The following is a 23,056-nucleotide window of genomic DNA, read 5'->3' as shown; positions in this document are numbered from 1 at the left end:
TTAATTGACTGTAAATGAACAAAGTCAGCGCAGATACCTACTGCAGATAATGGACTGCCTTCATTGCCTTCCTGCATGAAGTAGTGTCAAAAACCACTGCTTTTTAATTTGGCATCGAATGAGTAGCATAACACAAGCACACGCAACTGACGCTATTTTAAATCTGCTCACTCTAAGCAGTGTAGTGTCTAATGGCCACAGAAGTACAAGTGGCTGACACTAGTTTAAAAACTGTTGCATCCTCCAAATCTTCAGTTTCATTGTAGCATTCAAGATAATTGTCGATTCCTTCAAATTCTTTGTCGTTCCTAACTTGAAGTAGTGAAATCATTTCATTTTCACTCCCGTCGTTTCTAGCATTGTCAAACCTGAATACTTGAAACCGCAGTGAGCAAAATGGTTCTGAATTGTCTTACTGTTAATTTCTTTACAACTATCAGTCCCCAAAATCACTGCCTTTTTAACAAAAATACACGCAACTGACACTATTTAAAAACTGTTTGCTCTAAGCATGGCGTAGTGTCTGACAGCCACACAAGTTCACGCAACTGACACTAATTAGAAACTCTTTGGCAAAAGCCTCCTGTCCCAACTAAGCGGCATAGTGTCCCAAATAAACAAAGGAAATCCCAGCTGTTTTACGATTAGCTTTTGTTCTTCCCAAATAAGTGACTGCCCTGATTAACCAATGGCCCAATTAACCAGAATCCACTGTAGTCAGAGAAGCTTTAAGCTCCTAAGTGGGTCCTCAGATACTTTCCTTTCATCCCATGACCAATACCTATGAAATACTCTAGTGAAATTAACAATTTTTAGGAAAAGGAGGTGTTCATTTGAAGTGGAAGATTTTACTTTACACTTTACGTGTGAAGCTTTAAATTGACACTTCGTACAGTTCTACATCTTGTTAGCACATTATGAAGGACTAAAAGATTGAAGTACCACAGTTGCTTGCTGCAAATCATCACTTCTGGCCACTTCAAAACTTTGTTGCTTCAAATAATATGAACAATATTTTCAATGATTCACTAGCTAAATCATTAGCTATGTCTCTTATATTTTGCCCTGTAGTTTGCTTTACTTTGATATTTTGGTGAGAAATTTGTTATTTTAAGTTTTTGAGTTTTTTTTTCAGAATTCCAAGGGCTGTAATGGTGGCACGTTATCTACTCAAATAGAACATGAAAGGCTATTTGGTTCAGCAGGTTTACGGTGGTTCTCCATAGCACTTTCCTATCAGACCCAATCATCCACTTTTGTAGGGCAGAGTTAGAACTTTGTCTTTAGTAGTATTTATAAAATATTTTGTTTCTTTTCTGCTCTCAATTGCTTGGCTATTTTCTGTGACCAAAAATTGGGCTGGGAAAAAAATGTTTTACTTTTTCCAGTAAGATAATCAAGGTAAATTGATTAGCGGATAAGTGAATTGTAAAACTCAATTATAATGTAATTACAAATGAGCTAATGCAAAAATTAAGACTTAAAATAGGTTCTTACTTGGCATTTTTCTTCTCGCATTCCTTTTCATCAAGTCTTTTTATATCTTTTGCTGCTTGGTCCTAGAAGGAAAAAAAAACAAGGCAGTTTAATGGAAATGCTGGATTTGGGTCGAGATTGCATTTTTCCTTGTTGTCGTAACTTTCTTTACGCTTGCTTGAGGCCCTCCATTGGCCGAAGTTGACAATTGATGTTGCCTCCTAGCTGTCTACATTGTCACCTTCAGTCGATGCATCAGCCAGAGCAGTATGATAACAAGAAAAAGCTGTTACCTATGTAGCAGGCTCCCCCTTTCCACGCAGCTGATGAATGCAAAGGGAAGGGAGACTGATACAGTCTGGTACCAGTAGTGTCACGAGTTGCCAGTCAGAGTTGAACTCAATGTAGGACTGCCTTAGGGACTCCAGCTCCGGATTTTTCCTCAGGGTTTACTCCCGAAGCCTTCTCCATGAGTGGATGTAGCTGCAAGGCAGTGAAGGTTTGAATTCAGAGTTTCTCTCCTCGATGAGCTGCCAACCACAGTTGACAAGCCCCAGCTGCCTGAATGCTTATGTCAGTATAATCACCCGTTTGTTTGGAGTAAATTTTAGTAACTTGTTTCTAAACTTTTGCAGTTTCATCGCAAAGCTAAAGCACGACTCAGTCAGTACCTGTTCACAGGTTTTTTTTCTAAACCCATTCAGACTAGTTTACAGTATAAAAGGAGTGCACGTGGTCACATACCTTTGTTACTTCTTTACCACCCTGTCACACCACACAAAGCATCTGTAGCCATATGACTTACGCCTCATCTGTCTTCCAAAGAACCTTCTGGACAATATCATGTCCAGATCTAAGAACTTGGCATACAAACCATACAGTTAAGGATGGGAAGAGTCCCAGATGAGACAGAAAGTTCCACTGTGCAAATTTAACAGGAGACAAGGCTTTCCTCCATACTTACCCAATCATCAGAAAAACACCCATCTCTTACCTTAATACAATATTTAAAGGAAGTCTAAGAAGTTCAATTCCAGGGATCCTCTCCTCTACTCTGCCCTATTTTAAGTGAAGTTAAGCATTATTATTTGGCTGTGCACAGTCTATTAATCTGACAATTCAGCATAATCTATTGATTCAGGCTATGGACTTCCATTGAGTTGGGCTACAAGTCTCCAGTAACTGAACAATTGTTATACACCCTATCCTCATTATATGCGTCTTCGGACTATGCGGATTCACAGTTATGCGAGGAACCTATTTCTACTAAGGTCTCGTTATATGCGTCCAAAACTCACAGTTATGCGAGGAGCACTGCCTTCCCGCCAATACAAGTCACGTGCACACTCCTCATAGTCTCACTGTTGGGATGAGAAGCACCGCTTTCCCGCCAATACAAGTCAGGTGTGCGTGCCTCACAATCTCACTCCTGCCACTCTCGCATTGGTTTTGGCAAGGTGTGGATGCGCGATCTTAGACTTTTGTTAGTTTTACCTACGGTGCAGTGATTTTGTGCTTGAAATATTTAACTATGCCTCCTAAGCGTCCGATGTCATGTCTTGGGCCGTCAGCCGAGCGGCAGAGAACCGCTTTAACACTTGAAAAAAAGTTGGAAATTATAAACAGCGTGGCATCAGCTGAAGGTAACACAGTTAACTTTCTATGATTCATTACATTGAATATTACCTTAAATTGATTAAATATAAATGTTGTCTCGTAGTACTGCTTTTGTGTCATATTGGTATGAAAATGTGAATAAGTTACAGATAAAACATATTTAGGAAGCCCTCTGGAATGCATCCCTATTTTCTCCATTTAAATAATTATTCACATTATGTGTCAACTTCAAGGAACGTATCCCCCGCATATAACGAGGATAGGGTGTATATCTACAGATATACTATGAGGTTAATTAAAGTACAAAGAGGAAACAATCTCCAGTTGTTATATGTTAACAGTTGACTGAGGAGTTGAGTTCTTATCGAAACAAAGTATTCTAGCTGAACAAGACTAGTGAAGAAATTAAAACAAAATATACCACCAATGTAGAATCTAATAGAATTTAGCTGCTTGATGATATTAAAGAGACATGGGGTAAAGATCCAGAGACTGCCAGGGGGAAAGAAGAAACTTAGATGCATGTTAACAGTCTTGTCAGCACTGAGAGAGAGAACATGTTCAGTTACAAAGTATAATACAACATAATAAACACTGTGAAAGATCTGAAGAACAGATATATATGTTAACTAAACAACTTGAGAAAGGAAAAGGAGAATTGTGACAAATTAGGAAGTCAGCACGATAAAGACTGAAAAATCTAAAGAACAAATCTGCACATTAACTAAACAAGTGAGAAAAAAAAGCAGAAATGTGATTGATTCAAAGTGAACTATATGATGCTTAGAAATAAACTAAAACAGTGTGGAGGCGCACAGCACAGTTCTCACAGGGCACTCCTGTCACTGATACTCACCATTGGGATATATCCCGACATCAGACAATAATAAAAAGTAGTGCCTCTTTCTGAACTTGTAGGAATTGCAGAATGGGAATAATATGGATGCCACAACAACCTCTCATGAATCAAATGATGACAATGAGGAGAAAATATGACAAGCAGCTATGACCTGACTACTTTCATTAAAGACCAGGCAAGTGAAACTACACAGGAAAAAAAAACAGATCCCAAATCAAATTAGAAGGAACCCAACACTCCATAGAGCCATTTGGCGGATATCACTAACCAAGCAGAACGAGACGTGCAAGTTCAAGTAAGAGCATTACAAGTGGGTTATCAGTCTCAAAGTCAAAAAATGACTGACTCCTTTCCTACAGCCCATACCCATCCCAGAGTAAAAAACATAGTTTGTGTTAAAGCTGTGTAAATACATTAGATGAGGCAGCAACAATGGCAGCATGGGAGGGAATGAAAGGAACAAATGAAGTCAAAATAACCCTGTCAGTCTCAATGTAACATTGCAATCCCCATCTAGCAGAGTTTTTGCTTTTTGTGGCAGTGACTTTATTTACTGGAACTGCCTCTGCCCACCTTGGGAACTTGTCCACTATCACCATCATCCAGAATCATTAGGATAGGTGGAACAAATGACTGGAATTATCAAAGACTGACTAAGTATCATGAGGAGGGTGCACCCATGGCCTATGGGTTACAGAGCAAACTCAAACAAAAACACCAAGCCAAGTTCATTTGAGGTGGTGACAGGACAATCTATGTCATTACCCAGAGCTACTGACCTCGAAGAGGCTGATATACACCTTATGACAGACAGCTTAGATGACTATTGTGTGACTCTAACCCAAGTTATTAAGTCTGTTTCTCAACAGGCTTCTGCTGCCCGGAGCGATCCAGCAGAAAGACGGCACACCTTGATTCCTGGTAAGTGGGTCCTGATCAAGAAATCACAAGGAGCCATTTGGGTACTTGGTGGGAAGGGCCTTATCAAGTGCTGTTGATAAGCAGTAAAGATTGAAGGAAAAAGTGAGCAGATGCACGCTAGCACTGTGAGTTGTGGTGACACCAGGAAGTGGAGATGGAGACAGCGAGCACTGACTTTAATGAATTTATTATTTTATTTTATTTATTACTTATTTATTATTATTCTCTGCTAGATTATGTATTGCATTGAACTGCTGCTGCTAAGTTAACAAATTTCACATCACATGCCGGTGATAACAAACCTGATTCTGATGTGCTAGTAACCTTTGACTCAGTGGCTATGCCACCGGATTACAGTGAATAAATCACTAAGACATGCAGTGAAGTTGCTAACCATGGGACACGATTAAGGTCTCATACTCAATGCTGGTACTGCAAATTTTTCTACTTCTGAATTTTATGATATACTGATTCAAAATGTCATGTTTAGAATCAACGTGGGAGGGGGAACTGTTGGATTAGGATCAGATTGTGTTTTACTTTGTAATTTTAGCTGCCTTTATGCAGGCTTATGTGCTTGGTGATCACCCACTTGCTTGTAAACTTTTCTTGAGAATACAATCCATTTATAAACTTTATAAAGTCAGACAGCACAGAAAGAGACCCTTCAGCTCACCATGTCCATATCAATTTATAAAGTACCCACTTGCGTTAATCCCAATTACCAGGATTTAGGCTTACTACATAGATTCCGACAGCCTTACTATGGCATTAGAAAGGTGATTTTAGATGTGGGTAAGTCGGAACCAAATAATGAGTTGCAATCTAGGCTGCTCTGGGAGACAAGGGTGCAGACCGCTGAAGCCTTGATAGATTATTAAATACTCTTTGACCACTGGTGAGGTGCCAGAAGACTGAAGAACAGCAAATTAGGGAAGGCAACCAAAACCTTACTCACAAAGGAAAGATTTCAGAAACATAAAGCCAAACAGAAATTGAAAAGACCACATTCTTAAAAAAATTTGGATCATAAAAAATGGAGATAATCAAGAGATTAGAACTATATGAACAAGAATTTCTCAGGAAGGCTAGGAGATAGGGAAGGGGCTAAAATGAGACAAGACAACGGAAACATAGACATAGGAACATTACCTCTCGGCTCCTGAACTCAGTCCCACGGTTGATGAAGGCCAATACACCGTATGCCTTCTGAACCACAGAGTCAACCTGCACAGAGTTTCCTATGGACACGGACTCCAAGGTCCCTCTGATCCTCCACACTGCCAAGAGTCTTACCATTAATACTATATTCTGCCATCATATTTGACCTACCAAAATGAACCACCTCACACTTATTTGGGTTGACTCTATCTGCCACTTCTCAGCCCAGTTTTGCATTCTATCGATGTCCCGCTGTAACCTCTGACAGCCCTCCACACGATCCACAACACCCCCAACCTTTGTATCATCAGCAAATTTACTAACCCATCCCTCCACTTCCTCATCCGGGTCATTTATAAAAATCATGAAGAAAAGAGGTCCCAGAACAGATCCCTGAGGCACACCACTGGTGACTGACCTCCATGCAGAATATGACCCCTCTACAACCACTCTTTGCCTTCCATGGGCAAGCCAGTTCTGGATCCACAAAGCAATGTCCCCTTGGATCCCATGCTTCCTTACTTTCTCAATAAGCCTTGCATGGGGTACCTTGTCAAACGCCTTGCTGAAATCTATATACACTACAACTATTGCTCTACCTTCATCAATGCGTTTAGTCACATCCTCAAAAAATTCAATCAGGCTCGTAAAGCACGATCTGCCTTTGACAAAGCCATGCTGACTATTCCTAATCATGTTATGCCTCTCCAAATGTTCATAAATCCTGCCTCTCAGGACCTTCTCCATCAACTTACCAACCACTGAAGTAAGACTCACTGGTCTATAATTTCCTGGGCTATCTCTACTCCCTTTCTTGAATAAGGGAACATCTGCAACTATCCAATACTCTGGAACCTCTCCTGTCCCCATTGATGATGCAAAGATCATCGCCAGAGGCTCAGCAATCTCCTCCCTCGCCTCCCACAGTAGCCTGGGGTATATGTCGCCCAGTCCCAGTGACTTATCCAACTTGATGCTTTCTAAAAGCTCCAGCACATCCTCTTTCTTAATGTCTGTATGCTCAAGCTTTTCATTCCGCTGTAAGTCATCCCTACAATAGCCAAGATCCTTTTCCATAGTGAGTACAGAAGCAAAGTATTTATTAAGTACCTCCGCTATCTCCTCCGGTTCCATACACACTTTTCCACTGTCACACTTGATTGGTCCTATTCTCTCATGTCTTATCTTCTTGTTCTTCACATACTTGTAGAATGCCTTGGGGTTTTCCTTAATCCTGTCTGCCAAGGCCTTCTCCTGGCCCCTTCTAGCTCTCCCAATTTCATTCTTAAGCTCCTTCCTGCTAGACTTATAATCTTCTAGATCGCTATCATTACCTAGTTTTTTTGAACCTTTCATAAGCTTTTCTTTTCTTCTTGACTAGATTTACAACAGCCTTTGTGCACCATGGTTCCTGTACCCTGCCATCCTTTTCCTGTCTCATTGGAACGTACCTATGCAGAACACCACACAAACATCCCCTGAACATTTGCCAGATTTCTGCCGTACGCTCCCCTGAGAACATCTGTTCCTAATTCATGCTTGCAAGTTCCTGTCTGATAGCTTCATATTTCCCCTTACTCCAATTAAACACTTGCCTAACTTGTCTGTTCCTATCCCTTTCCAATGCTATGGTAAAGGAGATAGAATTGTGATCACTATCTCCAAAATTCTCTCACTGAGAGACCTGACACCTGACCAGGTTCAATTCCCAATACCAGATCAAGTATAGCCTCTCCTCTTGTTGGCTTATCTACATATTGTGTCAGGAAACCTTCCTGAACATACCCAACAAACTCAACCCCATCTAAACCCCTTGCTTTAGGGAAGATGCCAATCAATATTGGGGAAATTAAAATCTCCCACCAGAACAACCCCGTTATTATTGCATCTTTCCAGAATCTGTCTCCCTATCTGCTCCTCAATGTCCCTGTAGCTATTGGATGGTCTATAAAAAACACAGTAGATTTATTGACCCCTTCCTGTTTCTGATTTCCACTCACAGAGACTCAGTAGACAATCCCTCCATGACTTCCTCCCTTTACTGCAGCTGTGAGACTATCTCTGATCAACAGTGCCACGCCCCCACCTCTTTTGTCTCCCTCCCTGTCCTTTCTGAAACACTTAAAGCCTGGCACTCTAAGTAGCCATTCCTGCCCCTGAGCCATCCAAGTCTCTGTAATGGCCACAACATAATAGCTCCAAGTACTGGTCCACACTCTCAGTTCATCCACTTTGTTCATGATACTGTTAAAATCATGATTATGACAATGACAATGTTAAAATAATTTCAGCAAACACAGAGGTGAGGGGTGAACAGACCCTGATACAACCTAGAACAGTTGCAGAAGAATTTTGATTTGCTTTGAGTTGCTAGAATCATAAGTGCTTCAGCACAGAAGGCCATTTGAAAAATGGAATCCATGCCAATGCATGGTGGATTCAACCTGCATGTCCCATTCACCTGATCTTTTTCAAAAACCCCTGAAAATTACTCTGTCCAGTGCATATTTATTGCCTTTTGGAAGATACTGATTGTTTCTGTTTCCACCACTCCTACTAAATGGATCATCCAGTAGCCATGAGTGCTGTACTGCATCACTGTACATTCCAAAGGTAAGAAATACATGAATGAGTAGCGTTTCCAACATTCACAGCTGTCTAGGTGTCACCCACAATGAAAGATTATCCCCTGGGAATGACTGAGAAATCCAGAAACAAACCTCCATCAGAAGTGCAAAAACATGAGTAGACATGGAGGGGAAGGCAGTGTACAACATGCTTACATTCATAAGATGGGACAATCAGTACAAGAGATGTGATGTTATGTTGCAGCTATACAAGACGTTGGTGCAGGGGATCCCAACCTTTGTGTCTTGGACCAATACCATTAAGCAAGGGGAAGGGGTCCGAGAACCCCAGGTTGGGAAGCCCTGCAATTGGCGAGACCTCGCCTGGAATATTGTGTGTTGTCCTGATTGCTATAATATAGGAAGGCAGTGATGAAACTTGAGAGGATGCTGAAAAGGTTCAGGATTGGAGAGTTTGAATTATAATGTGGGAATGGATAGGCTGGGATTGTTACACACAAGTCCAAAACTAGATGCATAAGTTTAAGGAGAGAGGAAAGATTTAAAAGGGATCTGAAGGTCAAATTTATCACAGAGGATGGTAGGTATATGTCAGAGGATGTAATAGAGGCAGACACAATCGCATTGAAAAGACACGTGGACAACTCTTCTAGCTATACCACTGCACTATCTTGTGCTCATTCAGCTTCACCTTCATGAAACAATGAAATTGGACAGCCTGAAGCAGAATATTAACTCATAATCTTTATTATCTCTCTAAGGGACCTGAGAAATGCTTCTGGTCTGGGATTGAGGTTAATGTACAACCTGAAATGCAGTGGGCAGAATTGCACTTGCAGTCTGCTTCCACTGCACAATGAATGGGCATTGATGAAAATTCTCAAAGTGTTCAAATACATGTTTTAAGTATCAATTACAATAAAATTAAAGCAAACAATTTAACTTAGAATTTCAAATCACCTCCACTTCAGCCATATACGCATCCAAAGGGTCCTCCTCGCTGTCATCAGAGTCCTCAGCTTTACTAGAGAATTGTTGTCTGGTTGGAGAATTTTCTGCAGGTATGTATGGCAAGTCAACATTGGCTGAACTGTCTTCTTCATCATCATCTTCAAAATACCTAGAAGATCAAACCAATAATATAAAGATTTCCAGATACAAGTAACAAAGAAAAAAAAAGAACCTGATATAAATTTTCCATTTAAAATTACAAAGAGAAAAATATACTTATTACATTAGATTTGAAGTAAAGTCCTTTGTAAACATAGGATTTTGTAAATATGCTTGTGAATAACTCACAACACAGCCAACTTAGCATGATCATGAAGTGGCGATGGAGATCAATATAGTTAGTGCACAGGTGGAGCTGTGAATTGGTGTGGTTGCAGGGAGTGTAGTCAGGTATGTAGGAATAGAAATGTAGGTCTGGAGCTGAAGTCAGGGAATGGTGTGGTTAGATTTGTGCCCTAGGTAGGGGAATAATGTGAATAGTTCTGTGGCTGCAGCCACGGAATAGTGTAGTAAGTGAGCAAAACTGGAAACTGGTATAGACAGATCTACAAGAGGAACTGGGAAATGCTATGATTATATGAATGAGCAAAACCAAGGACTGGGGTAATCAGATGGACAGAATTGGGGGGCAGTATTGTTAGGTGTAAGGGTAGAACCTGGGACCAGTGCAACTGGAGATGTGGGGCCTAGTAAAATTCAGTCAGGGATGGGTGTGGTGAGATGTGTGCATGGGACAGGAAACTGTGCAAACAGGAATGCAGGTAGAACCAGGGAGTGTGAGGTTCGGGTTATAGGTGGAACCAAAGATTGATGTGGTTAGGAATGCGAATGGAATTGGGAGTTGGGATCTGGGAACCTAAGTTTGCAGGCAGTCAGGGACTGGGAATGCAATTGGGTACTATATGTGGACAAATCTAGAGTCTAGGACAGATGTGGTATGTCACCACCAGCAGGGTTTGGGGGTGTACTCGGTGTGAAACTGGAACCAAGCACCAGGAATGGGTGCTGCTATGGGCTTGGCTAAAGAACAAGTAAGTGAGAATCCAGGAGAGAGGCAGTGGGCAGCGGTGCAGTGCCTAAGCCTACATGTGTGCATGTGCATGGAAAATATACACATACTGGGCAGCACTTACACTTGTTCCCATTAATATGTGAGCAATAATACTCCTGCAACAGAGCCTAGTCTCCAGTGGGCATAGACACAGTCGTAAGTGGATCAAGAGCTCAATCTGTGAAGCCCATATGATAGCTGGCATCTGAAACTTGCTCCACAATATGAAGTTCAGGACCTGGGACTTCAGGAAACTAATAGAGGATTGCAACAGCGATAGACCTGAACACAGTTCCAAGATCACAGCTGAAAACCTAACATGGTTTTACATGGATGCTGCCACTCTAAGCTAGATACGATGAACAGGAGATAACCAGTTTAAAGAAAAATGTGGCTACACTTTCTTCTGGAGGGGCAAACTGGAACAAGAAGAGTCTACACAAACAGTTTTGCCCTCAGGAAAGAGCTAGTCTGTACTGCTGCCACAAAACAACAAATTTCACAGCATATGTCGGTGATAATAAACCTGATTCTAGTCAGGTATCACAAGGATTCACTCTGTAGAATTAGTGAACACCTCATGACCCTTTGGGCTCACTCTAACATAGAAACAATTTATTATTACCCTCTAGTATAATTATCACTAATATGCATTTGAGTACTGAATTGAGACCAAGGCCTTTCATCTTAAGAAAACTCGTATCTGAATTCCAAAGAAAGACTGGTTTTCCTGGGTGACTTGAACACCGGGGTAAGAAGGAGCACAACCCTCTGGGTGAGGCAAAATCAGCAAGGACGGAGTAGGAAAGGCTAACTCAGATGACAAGCATAAAACATTTTGGTAACAATCCTTGCCAAGCATTGGTAGATATTATCATGTGTATGTGGAGCTTTATGAATTCTATATACTAATTTTCCTTTCCAATTGAATACCTCAAGCTATTGATATACATCTTGTTACTACAATTGTGGATTTTTACAGGGAGTCTTAATGAAGGGTTTCAGCCTGAAACATAGACTGTTTATTCCTCTCCATAGAAACGGCTTGACCTGCTAAGTTTCTCCAGTATATTGTGTCTATTACTCTGGATTTCCAGCATCTGCACAATCCCATGTTTATGTTTTGTTTCCCTGTTGTTTCTTCATTGCACTAATAGATTCAACCTCATTTCACTCCATGAGGCATTTCTTGCTATTCCTTTCATATTCCCACTGATTATCCTCTTTGCAATTTTCCACATTGAAAACATTTTCATATTTTCAATATCAGTTCATATTCTATCAAAATCTCTCTGGAACTGAGTTTTTTTCTGCCTGGGATTCCTTATTTATTTTATTGAGATACGGCACGGAATAGGCCCTTCGAGCCATGCTGCCCAGCAAAACCTCACCACCCCCCCCCCGCCTGATTCAATCCTAGCCTAATTACAAGATAAATAACAATGATCAATTAACCTACCAACTGGTATGTCTTTGGACTGTGGGATGAGGTGGGAGAGGCTGGTGACCGGAGCACTCAGAGGAAACCCACACGGTCACGGAGAAAACGTACAAACTTCTTACAGACAGCTGTGGTTATGGAACCCAGGTCACTGGTACTGCAAAGCATTGTGCTAACCTCTACGCTATCGTGCTGCCTATTCTTTTATTTTGAATCAAAGTAAAACAAAGGCTGAATACCTCATATACTGGAACTACTACATAAGAATATTTCATATGGCTCACTTCTGGTTTGCGATGATATATAAACGCAGGGGGATCAGTTTGCATTACAATTACCTTCAAGTATAGGTATTACCTGTCATCTTGCAATGATAGATGAAAACACATTACACGAGACACAACATTTAACGGAAAACTTAAAGACGGAAATTGAAGTCATTTCCAATTATTTGTGTTTAAATTACATTTTCAAACAAGTCAAAAGTTCTCTTGCTCCTACAGGTGATGAGGTTATTTCTTTTACATTTTTCCCCCTAAATTGTGTTCACAATCTGCAAATAGCTTTGAATACTCACGCATTTTCTTCATCAAAGTTTGGCCGCTTAGATCCCACTTTATAGAAGCAAGGTGTCTGAGCCGGTTGGGTTTTCCCATAGCCACTTGATGGGCCCAGTGAACCGAATACAGAGTGTGCTGCCTTTGGTAGTTTTGGTTCTTCCTTCTTCCCTGGTGTAATAGCAAAACCACCAAAACCAAAGCCCCTCTTTGCACCACCACCTCCTTTATTCCAATTCATTGTTTAGCTGCAGAAACATAAAACAAGAATTTCTGGAACTCTGTAAAACCTTCAACCCAAAGATTTATCTTACAGTAACAGATTAAAAAAAAGATCCTTCAGTACATTCAAACTCATCTCTCACAGTTTCAGAGAATTAGAAAATCAACTATACTATCCAAATAAGAAAATCTCAAAGAGACTACACAACTGCTCACCAGAATGTAAATCTGTTAAAAAAAGATACTCAATGCAGTCACTGGGATATCTGACAACTAACACATGGTAATACGGGGAGATTGCCATAATCAAGGCTGCCAGTAGTAAACTAAAAATACTTTTAACATTTTACTTTATTGAGCCATGTGACATTTTAATAGTACTTTCAGGAGAAAAATATTATTACATTAAAGCTCCTGACCAAGCAACAGTATTGTGTCACATTCATAACTCTCATGGTTTAGTTCTGTTCCAAATAAGAGTAGTTTCTACAAGTGATCTTGTGGGTTGGTATTTCTCTTCTTGCATTTTTTGACTGAACACCATAGAGATGTGATTACATTTAAATGAGTGACCAAGATGGGCATTCAAGCCATTTGGTTTCACTATAGATCCAACAATGTCAAACATTGTCTCTTTAGTGTTGATAGGTTATTTGTTGTAGAACCTACAAAATCAATTTTTTTTCCCTACATTATGCTGTCTGTTAGAGTAGTGGTGCTTCACACAGAGTAACATCTTATGTCTGACAATCAATCTTACGTTGTCTCATACCTTGTGAGTGACAACTTTCTTATACTCAATTTAATTTCTTGCAGATTTCACTGGAGACATTTTCTTTATTGACATTACGTGCATTTTGTCTTTTTGGGAACAAAGAGGAAATCAAGGATAGAGGGACAATCATGACGGTGGAGTTGAAACCAAGATCTCAGTGAATTGGAGCAACACACATCAAAGTTGCTGGTGAACGCAGCAGGCCAGGTAGCATCTCTAGGAAGAAGTACAGTCGACGTTTTGAATTGGCTTGAGGGCAGGATGACCTACTCCTCCATGCAATGCAAATATTGGTTGGATTTAAGATGGTTGTGCATGGATGGTTTCTTTATGAGCTTTCATACGACGTCGGGGTCCAATACTGGAAGGAAAATTATTCAAGATCGTCGTATTAGCAGGTGCTGATTGATGTTGCAATTAGCAACATTTCTGCATTATTTGGCTTGCATTTTGTGCGATTGACCTTTACTCCATCATTTGAACCAGACCGTTAGAAAGAAATTGGACCTTAGCTGTTGCCGGTAAATCGAGATAGTAACCAAAACAAAAAAAACTCGTTAAGACGGAGAGGCGTGGCAACAGGCAGGAGTGGGCGCGCATTCGGCGGGAGGAAAAGTGTCGTGGGGTAGGGGCACAGGAGGAAGAGCAATCGGCGTGGTGAGGGATGACCAGCGGGGGAGGTAATGGGCGAGGTGGGGCATAAGAGAAAGAGGGACGCAACGAGCGGGACGGAGTAAAGGAAGGGCCTCTCCTCACTGTATCGCTAAATAAATAAGGCGACTGGTGGGGGTGGGGGAAGATAAGCAGAATAAGCACCACTTTAGGCCTCGTAACACAGTAGGCCTGAGAGCCCTGGCTAGTACTAAACTAGATCGCCGGAATCATGCACCTTACCCAAGTGTCGGCCTGAATCACTATGAGAGTATCAGGTGGTAGCACCGTGTCCGTCCGTCTCTCCGTCAAACCTACTCCCTTTTTCCCCCGACCCGCACACCAAGCAGCCAAACCCCGTCTTGCACCGTCCGCCGCGCATGCGCACTGCCCACTGCCGGCCGTCAACTGAGGGTGAGCTGCCTGCTGTTCCGCACAAATCCGTCGCCACCGATCCGATCTCGACTTCGCCTTCTCCACCCACCACCACCTCCGTGCGCCGCCAACTTTAAAAACGTCGATAATACTGCATGTCGTGATTAAATTGCGTGATGTCACTGGGTCAAAGGGTAACGACACGATTTCCCCCCTCCCACCCCCGTGGTGTCTTTGCTCAGTGATGTTGGTCTGTGGTGAAGCAACAGCCGCAGTTTTGTTGTAAACTGATGGTCGCTTGTTGATGCAGCGAAATGGAAAACAGAAATATAATAAAAACTCCGATTGTATTTGGCGACGTCACCAGCAAACATCCCAGCCGCGGCTCGAGCTGCAGGATGAATATGATTGATTATTAAATAGCCCAATTACAGTCAGGGATTGCGCTGTCCTTGCTTGATTAGGCTGTCAATCAGTAGAAATGCTCCTGTAAGATTGAACAGAGGAGACGGGACATCCGGTGGATGTCTCCGCCCATATAAGAGTGCTGGCCGAGGCTGAGTGGAGTAAGGTGAGCGAGGATCTGTTGAACCGGGTTTGTCCGTTGTTTGTGAAAAGCAGTGGGAACTCGCCTTGTATGTTGCTGGAGTTGTTTTGTAGCTGGTTATGTGAGATCGTATGCTGTAGCAGGTCTGTAGTCAGTGTACCGAGGAGCACCCGTAGTATCCGGATAGTTTGGCCTCTGGCCGCGGAACTGCTGCCTGTTTGCTAGAGAGATGGTGCTCTGTATACACAGTGTGGTGGTGGGGGGGAGACGCTCCTCGTGGCCAGAGATGGAGGTGTCGGGTTAAGATCCAGCCCAATCCTGGTTAATTGACTCTAATGCAGTACTGCGGGGGAACTGCACAGCTGGAAGTGCGAAAACCAGGCCTTGTTTAGATCGTCAGGCGGGTGGATGGGTGGAAGCTCGTGGTGCAGGGCATTACTCTCAACAAGATCAGGCGACTCCTCTGTGATTTTCGTCCTTTAGCATTATTACATAAGCATTCCGGTTATTAATTTTCACATTATGATTTAGTGGAAATTTTGTGTGCAGGTCGCCGAACAAGATTTCTTGTTGGCTTCGGCTTTTGGATGCTTAGATGTTAACAAAAGAGACAACTTGAGCTGTACACTCCTCTTTGTAACAAAGCGATTGACGTGTTTTACAGGTTTCGGTCAAATCAGTGTTGCCTGTGGAACGTGAAAAGATAATTGTGTGTGTGTGTGTGGGGGGGGGGGTTATTTGAAAGGAAATATTTTTTCACGCAGGCATCGGTTGGAATCTGGTATGCACTACCTGAGGGAATGGCAGGTACACTTCACATAAGCCTCTGGTTTTCTCCACTGTTAAGAGAAGTGTTTCCTGCTACATCTCCCATCTATGCTGCTTATAATCCTGAATATTTCAGTTGAGTTTTTTTGTTTTAGCTATCACCTTGGATTTTTTTTTACTATTCCAAAAGGTTCCTACAATGTGTGTAGTCTTGGCAGAAAGATGTATTTTCTCTACTGGGTTGCCATTCCAGAAGGAGGAGTAACCATTACCTTTGTTACTTGAGCTGGCTACCTTCTGCCCATCAGTCCTAGACATAGAGAGAAACCACTCAGAAACATTTGTGATGTATCTGGGTGGAATGCTCTCAACCATCTTCACCTCAGTAACATCGAGGGACAGGTTTGTACTCTGACCTCCTCTCCCACTTCCTGAAGTCAATGATTAGTTTTTCTGTTTTGCTGACATTGAGGGAAAGATAGTTGTCTTAGCACTCTTTCCTGTACTCCATCTCCTTATTGTTTGATGATCCAGCACATCACGGTGATCACACCTGCAGATTTGTTGGTGGAGTTAGTGCAGAATCTGGCTGCACAATCATAGGAAGTAATGTAAGGGACTGAGAGCATACCCTTGTTGGACACCAGTTCTGAGGATAATCATGGCAGAAGTTTTGCTGCTTATTCACTTGATTTAAATTTGGCTTTGGTGACGATGGAAGCAGACTGGGATGCATGATCCACTTGGTGTTTGTGAGTGATAATACTTGTATTTACCTGGTCAATGTAGATCACTCAGTCAGAGCTGGGAGAGTTTATAATGGAGGAATTATGACAGCAATTAAACTAATACTTGGGGTTTTTCTTCCAGAAGATGAAACGTATTATTCGGCAATGCTAGGGAGCGAAATTTTTTTTTTTAAAGCAACATTAAACAAATTTGTATGAATAATATTGGAGAAATTAATAAAACCAAAAGCTGATTAATTCCTTGAGCCAAGAATTTTTAAGCAAAATAGAAAATGCCAAGAAATGCCCAGCAGTCAGGCAACACCTGTGTACCAAAAAATCAGATTTGGTCTTTCAGGTCAATGATCCTACTTTGGAACTGAGACTCATGTACTGAGTCTCACTTTTGTAAATGGGGGATGTCTTTGAAACTGCCTTTTCCCTTTAGATTTAACATTGACATTGTTTACAGTCTTCGTTTTGGTGGTTGGGAAAGTTATTGTCTTGTGGTCAGCTCTGTGTTAAACATCGGCTTTTGTGGTTTCACGAACCCCATTCTGGTGTGGTTGTCTCCAATACAGTTGGGGAGTCCTAATGGAACACTGTCTTAGGTGCTTTGTGTTACTTATTCATGTGAGTTTGTGTAGGGAGGGGGCTAGGGTGAAAACATTAACATCAGATGTAGCATCTGGGTTGCCTGGTACTTCGAGTGGTTGATGTGGAGCTTGTGTGTGCTGACCTCCCTCCACTGGGTCTCCTCCTTGGTTATCCAGTCAGTTGTCCCGTCCTGCACCCACACATGGGGGGGGGGGGAACTGCAACCAGAAGCAGACTTATCAGGGTTATCACTCCCTGAGAGCACCCAATAAACATTACTTCTCACCTCTGGGGAGCAACTAGCAGGAAGCCATTGTATTTGTAGCCTGTATAGTGAAATCTGAAGGTGTTTAATAGCAATTGACATCATATTGGTGTTTTGTTTTGTCACTTCTCAACTGTTTCTTCTGGAAACTGCACTGAGGAGATATTAACAGTAGGCAGTTAAGCTACAGCAGGAACTCCCAGCAGAAGTCCAGGTGATTACAGTGAGAATGTGCAAACTACACACAGGCTTGGAGCTGCACTACCATGCCCTGAGTTGAAGGAAGTCTTCATCCTGAAATAACCCTGTTGCTAAGCAAACATGGGTTTCAAAGATGAGGATGTTTACAACTCAATTTTATCAGTGGTGATCAACTGGGTCCAAGAAGTTCAAACTAAATTTATTATCAAAGTACATATATGCCACCATATACAACCCTGAGATTCATTTTCTTGTTGGTATATCAACAAATCCAATAACCATAATATAATCAATGAAAGGCCACACCAAATGGATGGAGAACCAGAGTGCAGAAGACAACAAACTGCAAATACAAAATGAAGTAATAATAATAATATCGTGATCATGAGATGGAGTCCATAGGTTGATGTGACAATTCAGTGATGGAGTGAGTGAAGTTATTCCCTTGGTTCAAGAGCCTAATGGTTGAGGGGTAATAACTGTTCCTGAACCTGGTGGTGTGAGTCCTGAGGCTCCTGTATCACCTCCTTGATGGCAGCAGTGAGAAGAGAGCATGTCTTGGGTGGTGGGGGTCCCTGATGATGGATGCTGCTTTCCGGTGGCAATATTTCCTGTGTAAATGTGCTCAATGGTGGGGAGGTTTTTAATGTTTCTATATCAGGCTGAGATGCAACCAGTCAATATATTCTCCACTACACATCTGTGAAAGTTTGTCAAAGGTTTAGATGTCATGCTGAATCTTCACAAACTCCTAAGGAAGTAGAGGTGCTGGTGTGCTTTTTTTCGTAATTGCACTTGTATGCAAAACCCTGGACAGGTCCTCTGAAGTGATAACACTGAGGAATTTAAAGTTGCTGATCCTCTGAATTGTATGCAATGCAGATACTTCCCAATTAAATGACATAATAGTTCTTCATTGTTAAACTACTATTCATTCAAGTAGTAGTGTTACTTTTTAGATCTATTATATAACTGCTGAAATTGCTAAACCACAAACATTGGGTCAAGTAGATCCCCCTAAAACCCTTAAACTTTAAGGATCTTTTTTGGAAGTGAGAAAGCATGCCTTAGTAAATCAAGTGCTCATCTAGACATTTATTAAATGCCTTAGTACCTTCCTCTACTGCCTCAAGCAGTGGATTCCACATTCCAGCAATTGTCTTTGAAAGGTTTTTTTTTATCAGATCCCTCTAAAAATCTCAGCCCTTGATTTTCATCTATTACTAAACAGCCCCATTACTATTAACTCATCTACGCCAACTCAGGAAGTACAACCTGCCTCAGGAGCTGCTGATTCAATTCTATTCAGGAATAATCCAGTCTGTTCTCTGTTCGTCCATCACTGTCTGGTTTGGATCAGCTACCAAACAAGACAAGAATAGACTCCAAAGAACCGTCAGGGCTGCAGAAAGGATTATTGGTGTGAAGCTGCCCTCGATCCAGGACTTGTATGCATCTGGAGTCAGGAAGCGAGCAAGCAGCATCACTGTAGACCCATCACACCCTGGACATCACCTGTTCCAACTCCTTCCTTCTGGTAGGCGCTTTAGATCACTGTATGCCAGGACTAATAGGTACAAGAACAGTTTCTTTCCATATGCCATCAGTCTTATGAACACTTGAATTTTAGTCTATTATAAACCAAGTCCACCTGTACATACACAGGTATACCTCATTGTATATAGTTCACGATTATTTGTACTATTGTTTGCTTTTTGATTCTGTACAGTGAGAGCTCAGGGAAACTGGCATCAAATTCCCTGTACATGTCCACATACTTGGCGTTAATAAAGGATTCTGATGTAAAGTGCCTCATGAAATTATTCAGCCCCAACCCTTTTTTCTTCAACATAAATGGGTATTACAACCAGGAATCTTGATAAATATAACTGAGAATTTTTATTTGTGAATCTCATGCTCCCTTTTTCACAGTAAAGCCCAAAAACAGGGACAACTGTAAAACATGAAAAGCTTAAAAATTCAAAAACTGAAATGTTAGCAGTTCAAAAGTATTCATCCGCTTTTGTTCAGTGCTTAGTTGAACCACCTCTTGCAGTTACTACAGGGCAGTAGTCTTTTTGAATAAGTCCCTGTTAGCTTTGGACAAAGTGATGGAGCAAGATTTGTCCATTCCTCCTTGCAAAATTGCTCAGGCTGTGTCAGATTAGTTGGGGAGTGGCGGTGAACAGCAATCTTAAGTAAGTTCTTGCTAGAGATGTACAGTCGGGTTAAGTCAGGACTCTGACTGGCCCGCTCAATGAAATCAAATTTCTTCATTGAAGCCACTCCATGTTTGCTCTGGCAGTGTGCGTTGCACCACTATTCTGCTGAAAGACAAACTTCCTCCACAGTTTAAGCTTTCTGGTGGAAGCTAGCAGGTTTTTATCCAGGATCTCTCTGTATTTAGCAGCATTCATCTTCCCATCAATCCTGACCAAATTTTCAGTTCCCGCTGCTGTAAAACATTCCCATAGCATGATGCTACCCCCACCACTCTTTATGGTAGGGATGGTGCTACCTGGCTGATGTGCAGTATTAGATTTACACCACACATGCTGCTTAGTGTTGAGGCCACAAACTTCCACTTCAGTCTCATCCTACCACAAGACCACCTTCAACATCTTTACAGGATCTTTTAAGTCAGAGGTCCCCAACCACCGGACCGGTAACGGGCCGCACGGAAATGATATGATTTGGCGATATGAAACAATATGAGTCAGCTGCACCTTTACTCAGTCCCTGTCACGCACTGTTGAACGTGAACAACAACCCCCCCCCATACGGCCAGTCCGCAAGAATATCGTCGATATTAAACCGGTCCGCAGTGCAAAATAGGTTGGGGACCCCTGTTCTAAGTGGTACTTTGGAAGTCTTTACAGGCAAGGATGTACTTTTTTTTTTGCCAGGGTTTCTTCCTTGCCACTCTTCCATAAATACCCTTTTGATGCAAGGCCTTAGAGATTGTGCAGCCATGAACTTCATCTCCAGTTGAAACCACTGATTTCTGCCGCTCACTCAGAGTGACTGTTGGCATTCACAGTAGCCTCTCTTACAAGTGCCATTCTTCTCCAGTGACTAAGTTTAGAGGTACGGCCTGACCTAGGCAGTGTAGCTGTAGTTTCATATTTTTTCCACTTTTTCACGACAGACTGCATTGAGCTCCGAGGTATGTTCAGTGCCTTTCAGATGGTCTTGTACCCTTCCCCAGATTAGTACTTCTCCATTATAATTTCCCTGACTTGTCTTGAATGCTCTTTTGTCTTCATTTTGGTTTGGTCTGTTGAAAATCTACCATATTGTTGGATCTTACAGAGAGAGGGGTATTTATTCGTATCAATTCATTGAAAACTGGTAATCTTCCAATTTTCTACAGTACATCAACAAATTGGGTGAGTTGGTAAGGTAATGCTGTATATTGCACCTGAGGAAAGTTGGCGTACAAATTATGAAGGAGATGTATACTTTTTTTAGCCTCACAATTTTGATTTTTAATTTTTAGTAAATTGCTGACAGGTTTTGCAATTTTTCTTTTGATTTGACATGATGCACAATTATGCATGATTAGCTCAAAGAATCCTACTTCAATATATTTTAAATTTAGAAAATAAGATAGTAAAATGTGAAAACTGTTGTGGGGGCTGAATACTTTATCGAGACACTGCCTCTCATCATTCTGCGCATCTATCTGGTTCCCCCACTCCCATGAACTTCCTCTCGCCCAAGGAAAAGCTCTATCCCAGGCAACATCCTGGTGAGACCCATCTGTATCCTTTCCAGTACAATCATGTCCTTCCCATAGTGTGGTCCCCAGAACTATGCATAATACTCCAGCTGTAGCCTAACTAATGTTTTATAGTCTCCATACTATTGTATGCCTTGGCCAGTGAAAGCAAGAGTCCCATATACCTTCTTCACTACCTTGTCCACCTGTGGTTCCATCCTCAAGGATCACTGGTCTTGTAAACCAAAATCACTATGTTCTTGAAAATTGTTTAGGGCCCTACCCTGTACTGATTATGTATTTTCTATCTTATTAATCCTCTAAGGGTGTATCAGGATTAAATTCCACCTACCATTTCATGACCCATCTTGCCAACTGATCAATATCATCAATAGCCTATAATTATCTTCCATGTCATTAACAGCATCAATTTTTGTGTCATATCCTACATTTATGTCCAAATCTTCAACCAGTAGTTTTTATTGCAAATAACACGACAAGAGAATTAATTATGTGTGTGTCCAAGCCTCAAATAGCTTGTCATTGCAAGCACAATTTGTTACACTTTCATCAAGTTTATGTCACTGTTACATCTCTAAATGAAAAAATATCTGAATTTTCAGTGGTCACAATTTGTCACGGAAACAGTTATCAACGTATTCACAATTTTTCCTTGTCAAATTGTGACCACTGAAAATTCTAGATATTGTAACATTCTGGAGAAGATAGTACTGGAGTCAGAGCTATAAGCATGGAAGCAGGGCCTTCCTGGTCATAACATGTACTATAATAATGAATTTCTAGTCCCTAACCTTTTCCTTCATTTTGGTTTTCTCATGCCTCTAGCTCATCGATTACCCTGCTGAATTTTCTCGCATGAGGCAAATCCAATTTTATTTAGATCATCTTACAGTTCTGTCCCATCTGATCCTTCGTGCTTTTGAAGCATACAATATTTTCTGTTTGTTTTCTCTGCTTGTTATTTGTGCATTTTCCCCATTATTTTATGCTGGTATCTGTATCCTTGCTGAGGCAGCATTATTCTGTATTTACCCATTTACAGTTGCAAGAAAAAGTTTGTAAACCCTTCGTAATTACGTGGTTTTCTGCATTAATTACTCATAAAATGTGGTCAGATCCTCATCTAAGTCACAATAATAGAGAAACACAGTCTGCCTAAACTAATAACACAAACAATTGTACTTTTCATGTCTTAATTGAGCACGTTGTTCAATCATTCACAGTCCAGGCTGAAAAAAGTAGTGAACCCTTGTATTTAACCATATAACAATTACAGCACGGAAACAGGCCATCTCGGCCCTTCTAGTCCGTGCCGAACTCTTACTCTCACCTAATCCCATTGACCTGCACTCAGCCCATAACCCTCCATTCCTTTCCTGTCCATATATCTATCCAATTTAACTTTAAACGACAACATTGAACCTGCCTCAACCACTTCTGCTGGAAGCTCGTTTTACACAGCTACCACTCTCTGAGTAAAGAAGTTCCCCCATCATGTTACCC

At 41.4% G+C, this 23,056-nt stretch overlaps 2 protein-coding genes across 3 annotated transcripts in view; one reads left to right on the top strand and one right to left on the bottom strand.

Annotated features, from left to right (window-relative positions):
* Window positions 1-14,850, bottom strand: part of ddx42 (DEAD (Asp-Glu-Ala-Asp) box helicase 42) — a 60,212-nt gene extending 45,362 nt beyond the window's left edge. Inside the window, exons 1-4 of one of the 2 annotated variants that reach the window (XM_072249279.1) lie at window positions 14,574-14,850; window positions 12,703-12,930; window positions 9,583-9,742; window positions 1,498-1,559 (exon numbers count right to left, since the gene is read on the bottom strand). In XM_072249279.1, the coding sequence (XP_072105380.1) occupies window positions 1,498-1,559; window positions 9,583-9,742; window positions 12,703-12,923 (443 nt within the window). In that variant the 5' untranslated portion in view covers window positions 12,924-12,930; window positions 14,574-14,850. Of the gene's footprint in view, window positions 1-1,497; window positions 1,560-9,582; window positions 9,743-12,702; window positions 12,931-14,573 lie in introns of those variants that run through there. The other variant, XM_072249280.1, reaches the window with a different exon arrangement.
* Window positions 14,851-15,227: 377 nt separating this feature from the next.
* strada (STE20 related adaptor alpha) overlaps window positions 15,228-23,056 on the top strand; it is a 58,130-nt gene continuing 50,301 nt past the window's right edge. The window contains exon 1 of the mRNA XM_072249289.1: window positions 15,228-15,276. The gene's annotated coding sequence lies outside the window, so the exon portion shown is untranslated. The remainder of the gene's footprint in view (window positions 15,277-23,056) is intronic.

The sequence above is a fragment of the Mobula birostris genome, chromosome X (assembly GCF_030028105.1).
Source record: "Mobula birostris isolate sMobBir1 chromosome X, sMobBir1.hap1, whole genome shotgun sequence".
Lineage (NCBI taxonomy): Eukaryota > Metazoa > Chordata > Chondrichthyes > Myliobatiformes > Myliobatidae > Mobula > Mobula birostris.
Note: the sequence above shows the minus strand (reverse complement) of the source record. Positions and strands in the feature narration are given on the sequence as shown.